We start from the raw sequence: 10,859 nt of genomic DNA, 5'->3' as shown, positions 1-10,859 counted from the left end.
AGACGGACAGGCAGGCAGACAGACAGGAAGACAGGCAGACAGACAGGGAGACAGGCAGACAGACAGACGGACAGGCAGGCAGACAGACAGACAGGGAGACAGACAGGCAGACAGACAGGTAGCCTCTCATCATGGACAGGTGAGTACTAAAGTAAAGTAAACTACACAGTTCCGTTTCTACTGTGAACAAATTGTAATAATCTGTTTGTGTGGATACTCGGCGTCCTGGATATCTAACCCCCGGTTTCCCCGCTGATAACCACAGCCGTACAATGACCGCCTGTGTGTGTGTGGTCTGTGTGTGTGTGTGTGTCTGTGTGTCTGTCTGTCTGTGTGTGTGTGTGTGTGTCTCAGCTCGGTGTGGAATTTGACTTTCATCGCAAAAAAATGGAGGAGGTCAAAAGTGTGGTTGCCAATCTGTGGTGACACAGGTTATATTAAATATTATTATTATTCATCCGTTAACCGAATAGCTGCTTGTTTTGCTGTTGCTGTTATGTTCTGTTATTATACGTGTAGGTTTACATGCTGTACGTGTTACATGTATATATTGTGTTATCGTGTGTAACGCATTGTCGATAACACTGACGACATTCGGCCACTAGGTGCTGCCCTCGTCCCCCACAGACCGTTTACAGAAGTGGTCGTCGTGACTTTACGTGAAGTTACTGTTGTCTATGCTGGAGCTGATTTAAAGTTACTACGTTGGAGTCTTTCACTATTCTTTACTATATATATATATTTGCTATTTAAAGCATGAGGTCAGAGGTCACAGGTCAGTCTTTGAACTGAAGCCTTTTAATTAAAAGTTAGCTGTTAGCAGTTAGCGGTTGGCCAGATGTCCAGATGTGGATGAGCTGGATGGTGATTGGCTGTCGGCACTGAGCTGTAATTAAGCGCACAGATTACAGACTGAGTGTGTGTGTGTGTGTGGTCATGTATGTATATATTTGTGAGGACTTTCTGTTCTTCAAAGGCTGTTTGAAGCTTAAGACCAGATCATTAATGTGTGTGCGTGTATGTGTAATGTGTGTGTGTGTGTGTCCCGTTTCAGACACGTCTTCTGTGGTATTTCCATCTTCTTTGTGTCATTCAGACAGACTTTCACATCACATTCATCAAAGTGTTGCAGCGCTCATCTTGCGAGACACTAAATCGGCCAATCGACAGTTAGGCCGTCGCCATCTTGTTTTCTTAAAACCAGTTAAACCAAAGTGAATAGACGTAGAGGAACCGTACACAGCTCAGAAGGAGCAACCTGTCAATCACCTTGTAGCCCCGCCCATAAAGCATACCCTGCTTTATGGTCTGTTTGACTCTAAATGACCATAATTCACTAAATGAACATCACGCTGTATTGAAGAAGACTTGAAACTAGAGATTGAGACCAAAAATTAATGTTTACAATGTTTACTGAGGGAATAAATCAAGAGAAGTAGAGTCATTTATATAGACTTCTATACAACCAGAGGAGTCGCCCCCTGGTGGTCAGGAGAGATAATGCAGCTTTAACACATGAAGCATAGACTTCTATACAACCAGAGGAGTCGCCCCCTGGTGGTCAGGAGAGATAATGCAGCTTTAACACATGAAGCATAGACTTCTATACAACCAGAGGAGTCGCCCCCTGGTGGTCAGGAGAGAGAATGCAGCTTTAACACATGAAGCATATACTTCTATACAACCAGAGGAGTCGCCCCCTGGTGGTCAGGAGAGAAAATGCAGCTTTAACACATGAAGCATAGACTTCTATACAACCAGAGGAGTCGCCCCCTGGTGGTCAGGAGAGAGAATGCAGCTTTAACACATGAAGCATAGACTTCTATACAACCAGAGGAGTCGCCCCCTGGTGGTCAGGAGAGAGAATGCAGCTTTAACACATGAAGCATAGACTTCTATACAACCAGAGGAGTCGCCCCCTGGTGGTCAGGAGAGAGAATGCAGCTTTAACACATGAAGCATATACTTCTATACAACCAGAGGAGTCGCCCCCTGGTGGTCAGGAGAGAAAATGCAGCTTTAACACATGAAGCATAGACTTCTATACAACCAGAGGAGTCGCCCCCTGGTGGTCAGGAGAGAGAATGCAGCTTTAACACATGAAGCATAGACTTCTATACAACCAGAGGAGTCGCCCCCTGGTGGTCAGGAGAGAGAATGCAGCTTTAACACATGAAGCATAGACTTCTATACAACCAGAGGAGTCGCCCCCTGGTGGTCAGGAGAGAGAATGCAGCTTTAACACATGAAGCATAGACTTCTATACAACCAGAGGAGTCGCCCCCTGGTGGTCAGGAGAGAGAATGCAGCTTTAACACATGAAGCATAGACTTCTATACAACCAGAGGAGTCGCCCCCTGGTGGTCAGTAGAGAGAATGCAGCTTTAACACATGAAGCATAGACTTCTATACAACCAGAGGAGTCGCCCCCTGGTGGTCAGGAGAGAGAATGCAGCTTTAACACATGAAGCATAGACTTCTATACAACCAGAGGAGTCGCCCCCTGGTGGTCAGGAGAGAGAATGCAGCTTTAACACATGAAGCATAGACTTCTATACAACCAGAGGAGTCGCCCCCTGGTGGTCAGGAGAGAGAATGCAGCTTTAACACATGAAGCATAGACTTCTATACAACCAAAGGAGTTTCCCCCTGGTGGTCAGGAGAGAGAATGCAGCTTTAACGCATGAAGCATAGACCTCTATACAACCAGAGGAGTCGCCCCCTGGTGGTCAGGAGAGAGAATGCAGCTTTAACACATGAAGCATAGACTTCTATACAACCAGAGGAGTCGCCCCCTGGTGGTCAGGAGAGAGAATACAGCTTTAACACATGAAGCATAGACTTCTATAAAACACCAAAATAAACAAATCTGTTAAAAATCACAGTGAGAGGTGTACGGATGAGTTTAAATAGAAAGTAAACAGAGTTCTCAATCACTGAGCTTCTCTTCCTGTTTGACTGTTACAGAGAGAGAAAAATGGGCCTGGGGAGGGGGGGGGGGGGGGGGGGGGGGGGTTGTGAAACAGAGGTAACTCCAGTTCAAGTGTTTATATGGACAACACAGTCCTAGAATGTGTTCAGCTGTTGAGTTATGGAGCAACGGGAGGGCCCACACCACTCATTGTGACCTCGGACCTCATTTCACTGTTACAGCTTCTTCTGGACAGTTTGTCTGTTTACCAGTTTGTCTTTGGACATTTTGTCTGTGGACAGTTTGACCTAGAACCCAGAACCTAGAACATAGAACCCAGAACCTAGAACCTAGAACCTAGAATCCAGAACCCAGAACCTAGAACCTAGAACCCAGAACCCAGAACCTAGAACGTAGATCCCAGAACCTAGAACCTAGAATCCAGAACCCAGAACCTAGAACCTAGAACCCAGAACCTAGAACCTAGAACCTCTGCACCAACCTGACAACACAACCACCACCTTCTGAATCCAGCCATGTGATCCATGATTTGAATCTTCTTCTTTTTCTTCTTCTTCTTCTTCTTCTTCTTCTTCTTCTTCTGTGTTTCAGGTTGAGATGTCCCGGCTCAGGATGACTTCCTGTCTGTTGTCCCTCCTCTTCCCTTTGTTGTCGTCCATCATGGCCGCCGCCCAACCCGCCGGCTGCAAAATCCGAATCACTGACAAAGGACTCGAGATGCGTAAGCTTACCTGACCTCTATTATTCACCTGCATCCTTTTAATATGTGGACCGTATTCAACATCAGTACTATAGTTATCATTTGCACATATTGTCGTATGTTCTTTGTTTATATTTTCTTGTTGTATTGTATTTTTATATATATTATATCATCCACTGTTAACTATAATTCAGATTCAATTAGAATCCAGGTTTAAATACTGATAAAACAGATTAAACCTGTGTACTTGTGAAGTTGTACTTCTGCTGGCTGTAGTACTCAAAGTATGTCTTGTGGTTCAAGTACTTGTGTGTTTTGTGTTTTCAGTGAAGTTTGAGACTCAGAAGTTCGTTGAAGAAGAGATCAGTAACATCTCGATGCCAGAGATGACGGGCAAAGAAGGACGCTTCCAATACACCATTAATAAGTACGAAGCCGTACGCGGTATTCAAAGTAACTTTGACTCTGAATGCTCAACGCGTAGTGATACCTTCTCTTTCTGCCGTCAGCGTGAAGATAACCGAGTTGAATCTGACTCACGCTGAACTGCAGTTCATCCCTGACGTCGGGTTGTTGTTCGATGTCCAGAACTCATCCATCTCGCTGAGTTTCCACCGACGGATCCTCTACTGGTTCTTGTGAGTCCACACTAACACGCCTATGACTGCATCCATCCATCCATCCATCCATCCGCCCATCCATCCATCCATCCGTCCATCCATGCATATATCCATCCATCCGTCCACCCATCCATCCATCCGTCCATCCATGCATATATCCATCCATCCGTCCATCCATTCATCCATCCATTCATCCATCCATCCATCCGCCCATCCATCCATCCATCCGTCCATCCATGCATATATCCATCCATCCGTCCACCCATCCATCCATCCGTCCATCCATGCATATATCCATCCATCCGCCCATCCATCCATCCATCCGTCCATCCATGCATATATCCATCCATCCGTCCACCCATCCATCCATCCGTCCATCCATGCATATATCCATCCATCCATCCATCCATTCATCCATCCATCCATGCATATATCCATCCACCCATCCGTCCATCCATGCATATATCCATCCATCCGTCCATCCATGCATATATCCATCCATCCGTCCATCCATTCATCCATCCATCCATCCATCCATCCGTCCATCCATGCATATATCCATCCATCCGTCCATCCGTCCATCCATGCATATATCCATCCATTCATCCATCCGTCCATCCATTCATCCATCCATCCATCCGTCCATCCATGCATATATCCATCCATCCATCCATCCGTCCATCCATGGATATATCCATCCATTCATCCATCCGTCCATCCATTCATCCATCCATCCATCCGTCCATCCATGCATATATCCATCCATCCATCCGTCCATCCGTCCATCCATCCATCCATCCGTCCATCCATGCATATATCCATCCATCCATGCATCCATCCATCCATGCATATATCCATCCACCCATCCATCCACCTATTCAATTCAATTCAATTCAGTTTATTTTGTATAGCCCAATATCACAAATTACAAATTTGCCTCAGAGGGCTTTACAATCTGTACACATACGACATCCCTGTCCCAGGACCTCACATCGGATCAGGAAAAACTCCCCAAAAATAACCTTTGACAGGGAAATAACCTTTGACCTATCCATCCATCCGTCCGTCCATCCATCCATCCGTCCGTCCATCCATATACCCATCCATCCATTAGAATTCTCCTCTAGAACACATTACAGTATCACTCTAATGGTTCTTCAACAGACCTTTAATACAACAGAGGATTCAAGGGATCCAGATCCAGAATCTCAACGCCTTCAGATGCCAAATACGGAACCTTTTGTGTAAATTTGCACAATTTCGTCACGACCCATGAAGCAGTTATTGCTCGTCTTTACGTCTACACTCCTCCTATTGAGGGAGGGTCATAGCGCCACCTACTGACAACAGGAAGTCAGCGTCACGTGACGGAGATGAGCAGGTTTACATGAAATGTACATTCCGTGGTCTCCGCGTGACAGACAGCAACATGGTGTGTAATAAGTGTGTGTTCTCTAGCGCCACGTAGTGGAGACAGGAAGCGGTGCGCTGCATTACTGTCACGGGGGCCCGTTCATCTCGTTGGTAGCGTGATCTCGGTGATGAAGCCAACGTGTTTCTGTATGTCAGTTACGACACAGGAAACATCAACGCGTCGGCCGAAGGAGTGAACATCAACACGGCCCTGAGTCTGATCAGGGACGACGAAGGACGGCTGAAGATCAATAACATCACCTGTGACGCCAGAATCGACAAAATGAGGGCAAAGTTCAGCGGAACGCTCGGGTAAAACACACGGATACAGTAATCAATATTGATATGATAGTAATAATGATTACTGTTAATAGGACTGATGTAGTGATCAATAATGTATACTGTTAATAGGACTGATCATTAACCAATAACAATTAGTGATTGCTGATCGATAATCAATGACTAATAATCCCAATGAATCATTGCTGATCAATTCTCACCATGTTGTCATGTGACCACGGTATCGACCAATCAACAACTGTTTATCTTTCAGGAAAGTTTACCACTTCCTGTCCAGCTTTCTGACAACGGGCCTACGCTTCCTCCTCAACCAACGGGTCTGTCACCTGCGTGTCTGTCTGTCACCTGTCTGTCTGTCTGTCTGTCTCTGACCTTTATTCCTCACTGACCTGTCTGTCTCTCTATGACATTTCTGTCTGTCTGCCTGTCTGCCTCTCTGTCTCTGACCTGTCTGTCTCTAACCCGTCTGTCTCCCTGACCGACAGGTCCGAGTACATCTCTGACTTGTCTCTCTCTACCCTGTCTGTCTCTAACCCGTCTGTCTCTAACCTGTCTGTCTCTCTGACCTGTCTGTCTATCTCTAACCTGTCTCTCTCTCTCTGACCTGACTGTCTCTAACCTGTCTGTCTCTCTGACCTGTCTGTCTATATCTGACCTGTCTCTCTCTCTCTGACCTGTCTGTCTCTAACCTGTCTGTCTCTAACCCGTCTGTCCCTCAGATCTGTCCCGCTCTGAATCATGCCGCTCTGGTTCACGTGAACTCTCTGTTGGAGACGATCCCCGTGAGGACGGAGGTCGATCAGTACATCGGTATTGATTATGCTCTGGTCGACGACCCGGTGGTGACGTCCAGGAGCCTCGACATGCACTTCAGGGTGAGGCTCTTCCTCTCGGGTTCACCTCGCCGTCTTTGTGTAATGCGACGGGAACATTAACGCGAGGGCCTTGTGTGCAGGGGATGTTCTTCGACCGGGCCGATCCGAACAACACGTTGGTGAACTACGCCGTGGACCCGGTCATCAGGGAGTACGACCGCATGGTGTACCTCGCCCTGTCCGAGTACTTCTTCGACAGCGGCATGTATTCCTACTACAAGGCAGGAGTCCTCCAGATGCACATCATCAACGAGAAGGTCAAACCTCCAAAACCACTAGCGACCCCCAACAGTTCTACATGTACCCCAGAACCCCAGAACCCCAGACCTGTAACCCAGAAACACCTTCCGTTTGTGTCCTTCAGATGTCCAAAGACCTGGAGATGCTGTTGAGAACCACCTACTTTGGCACCCTCGTGATGATGGTGAGCAGAAACACCACTAAACCACACTGGAGACACAGTAAAGACTCAATAGAGACACAGTTGAGAAACAGCAGAAACACAGTAGAGACACAGTGGGGACACAGTAGAAATACAATAAATACACAGTAGAACCACAGTAGAAGCACAGTTGGCCTTTACGAATGAAGGAACTCAGTTCAGTGCAAGTGTTCACATTATTTTGTCCACGCATGAACCTGAGGAAACGTTCCGTGCTGTGTATTACTTCTTCACCACACGTTCTCCCGTGTTCTCGGTAGAACCCGGTGCTGGTGGACGCGCCGCTCTCACTGGAGATCGCCGTCAACTCGCCTCCGAAAACCACCATCAAGACGTCCGGAGCGACGGTCGTCATGACAGCCACCGTCAAGGTGATGGTGCTGCCTCCAGGCCGGCCTCCGGTCCAGCTCAGCAGCATGACCATGGTACACACACACACACACACACACACACACACACACACACACACACACACACATTCAACCTGCTGATCAAAACATCCAACAGCGGTTTCTATTCATGTTTCATGTTTCTGTCCTTCTGCAGGAAACAAAGTTCAATGCCAAGGTTTCAATAAAGGGAAAACGTCTGGCCATTCATGCCGACCTCCGCAGGTACACACACACACACGCACACACGCACGCACGTGCGCACACACACACACACACACACACACACACACCTGATCTTCTGTAAACTGGAACACACTCTGTGTTTATTTGGTAGAACCAGGGACTAAACTTAAGTTGCACATCGACGCCGCAACATGGCACGGAACAGTCTTTTAAGGTTCTGTGGCCGGATGCACAAAACACCTTGAAGGCTATGAAGGCGTAGCTAGGAAGGCGTGGCTATGAAGGCGTAGCTAGGAAGGCGTGGATAGGAAGGCATGGCTAGGAAGGCGTGGCTAGGAAGGCGTGGCTAGGAAGGCGTGGCTAGGAAGGCGTGGCTAGGAAAGCGTAGCTATGAAGGCGTGGCTATGAAGGCGTGGCTATGAAGGTGTAGCTAGGAAGGCGTGGATAGGAAGGCATGGCTAGGAAGGCATGGCTAGGAAGGCGTGGCTAGGAAAGCGTAGCTATGAAGGCGTGGCTATGAAGGCGTGGCTAGGAAGGTGTAGCTAGGAAGTTGTAGCCATGAACGAGTAGCTAGGAAGGCGTAGCCAGGAAGGTGTGGCTAGGAAGGCGTGGCTATGAACAAGTAGCTAGGAAGGCGTGGCTATGAACAAGTAGCTAGGAAGGCGTAGCCAGGAAGGTGTAGCTAGGAAGGCGTGGCTATGAACAAGTAGCTAGGAAGGCATGGCCAGGAAGGTGTAGCTAGGAAGGCGTGGCTATGAACAAGTAGCTAGGAAGGCGTAGCCAGGAAGGTGTAGCTAGGAAGGCGTGGCTATGAACAAGTAGCTAGGAAGGCGTGGCTAGGAAGATGTAGCTAGGAAGGCGTGGCTATGAACAAGTAGCTAGGAAGGCGTGGCCAGGAAGGTGTAGCTAGGAAGGCGTGGCTATGAACAAGTAGCTAGGAAGGCGTGGCTAGGAAGGTGTAGCTAGGAAGGCGTGGCTATGAACAAGTAGCTAGGAAGGCGTGGCCAGGAAGGTGTAGCTAGGAAGGCGTGGCTATGAACAAGTAGCTAGGAAGGCGTGGCTATGAACAAGTAGCTAGGAAGGCGTGGCTAGGAACATGTCGCTGAGCGCTGACATTTGACCTTTCGTGTTTAAAGCCCCTCTCTGGTTTCATGACTTCCACTCTGCAGAATAAATGAGCCCAGACTGAAACCGAGTTGTCTCCTTTCAGATTTAAAATATTCTCCAATCAATCGGCGCTGGAATCTCTGGCAGTGAGTTTCGTTTTTTAACTTCTTCTCCCGAGTTACAACGTTAGTGTCTAGTCAGCAGAATGCGTAACGGCCACCCGTCTGTCTGTCAGTTGATTCCTCTGCAGGCTCCTCTCAAGACGATGCTGCAGATGTCTGTGGTTCCTCTAATCAACAGTAAGAATCTGATTCATAAAAATATGAAATAACAACACAGCTTATTGCATGTTAAACGGCAACACACTGTGACACTGACTGTGTGTGTGTGTGTGTGTGTGTGTGTGTGTGTGTGTGTGTTCAGACTGGACAAAGAGAGGCGTTCGGATCCCTCTGGCAGACGGGATGGATTTCATTGAGGAAGTAGTTGAATATCACAACGTAAGTCTGTTTAAACGTTTAACCTTTATATGTTTATTCTTTCCCCAAAGATATATATACGTTTTTTGGTTTTACGTTATTTGTTGCTTTAAAAAGGTGGGCGTGACCTCACGATGTACTGGTCATTGTGCTGCATTCCGTTGTTAAATTGAACGATCATTTTAATTCAGAATTCCAGGGATACCAAGTTTGCCGACGTACACACACTTGTTGTCGTAGCAACATGGCAGCGCAAATCCTTAAAAATGTTTTACATTTTATTTTAAGTATTTCCCTCACAGGATTCTCTAGTTCTTAATTCAAAGAAGGTTCCTTTATACACGGTTTTACAAACATCCGTCCAAATTGTCTTTATTACGCTCTGCTGTACCATGTGACATGTCCTGACTCGGTGCTGCCCCCTGGTGGTGATCTCTGCAGGGTTTCATCTTGATCGGAGCGAATCTTCACTTCAGCAAAGGACTGAGAGAAATGATTGAAGGGAGCAATGAGACAGAAGCCACCACCAACTAAACATATATATGAAGAGTATATATATATGTATATACACACACACACACAATGTGAATATACTATACTAAGGAAACATATAGAACAAAATGTGAATATATACAGTGGGAATATATGTATGTATAACAGTGATGTATACAAGTGCATAAATACATACGTATATAATATGTATGCATACATATATATACACATACATATATATGTATATATATTATATACACATATATGTGTATATATGTATATAATATATATACATATATATGTATAAATATATTATATACATATATTGCATACATATATATACACATAAATATATATGTATGTACATATATATGTATATATATATATGTGTATATATATACATACATATATATGTATATAATATATATATATGCATACATATATATGTATATAATATATATATATATATGCATATATATATACATATAAATATATATGTATATATATACACATACTGTATATATAGATATATATGTATATATACATATATATATATACATACATATGTATATATGCATACACAAAATCCCCCTTGTTTACATCCATGTTTCAGTCCTCTGCTTCTTGTGCATTGCTGTTATCTTCACCACCTGTAGACCAGCATCCTTTACTGAAGTAAAAGTCTTACACGACCACAAATACTCCACGACAAGTTTGAGTCCAGCATTTAAAACATTACTCATAAATGTCATAAATGTCTGCAAAATGTACTTGAAACTAAAAGTATTCACGGGGTGGTAACATGTTCCAGGTCTGTGTTTTTATATTATATATGTGTTGTTTCTTGATAAATAGAACTGCTGAATAAATGTATACGTGTACTTCTGTAGATGTTTGTTAACTCCTTCATACTCTGATTGGTCA

At 45.3% G+C, this 10,859-nt stretch overlaps 1 protein-coding gene across 1 annotated transcript in view; it reads left to right on the top strand.

Annotated features, from left to right (window-relative positions):
• pltp (phospholipid transfer protein) overlaps nucleotides 1-10,077 on the top strand; it is a 10,583-nt gene extending 506 nt beyond the window's left edge. Inside the window, exons 2-15 of the mRNA XM_034532124.1 lie at nucleotides 3,524-3,653; nucleotides 3,960-4,059; nucleotides 4,142-4,270; nucleotides 5,822-5,977; nucleotides 6,219-6,282; nucleotides 6,685-6,840; nucleotides 6,921-7,097; nucleotides 7,205-7,264; nucleotides 7,543-7,707; nucleotides 7,829-7,896; nucleotides 9,068-9,110; nucleotides 9,200-9,263; nucleotides 9,388-9,464; nucleotides 9,885-10,077. Coding sequence (XP_034388015.1) covers nucleotides 3,530-3,653; nucleotides 3,960-4,059; nucleotides 4,142-4,270; nucleotides 5,822-5,977; nucleotides 6,219-6,282; nucleotides 6,685-6,840; nucleotides 6,921-7,097; nucleotides 7,205-7,264; nucleotides 7,543-7,707; nucleotides 7,829-7,896; nucleotides 9,068-9,110; nucleotides 9,200-9,263; nucleotides 9,388-9,464; nucleotides 9,885-9,977 — 1,476 coding nt within the window. The 5' untranslated portion in view covers nucleotides 3,524-3,529 and the 3' untranslated portion in view covers nucleotides 9,978-10,077. The remainder of the gene's footprint in view (nucleotides 1-3,523; nucleotides 3,654-3,959; nucleotides 4,060-4,141; nucleotides 4,271-5,821; nucleotides 5,978-6,218; nucleotides 6,283-6,684; nucleotides 6,841-6,920; nucleotides 7,098-7,204; nucleotides 7,265-7,542; nucleotides 7,708-7,828; nucleotides 7,897-9,067; nucleotides 9,111-9,199; nucleotides 9,264-9,387; nucleotides 9,465-9,884) is intronic.
• Nucleotides 10,078-10,859: the final 782 nt, after the last annotated feature.

This window comes from Cyclopterus lumpus, chromosome 5 (assembly GCF_009769545.1).
Source record: "Cyclopterus lumpus isolate fCycLum1 chromosome 5, fCycLum1.pri, whole genome shotgun sequence".
NCBI classification, from domain to species: Eukaryota; Metazoa; Chordata; class Actinopteri; order Perciformes; family Cyclopteridae; genus Cyclopterus; species Cyclopterus lumpus.
This window is presented reverse-complemented; position numbering and strand designations above follow the sequence as displayed.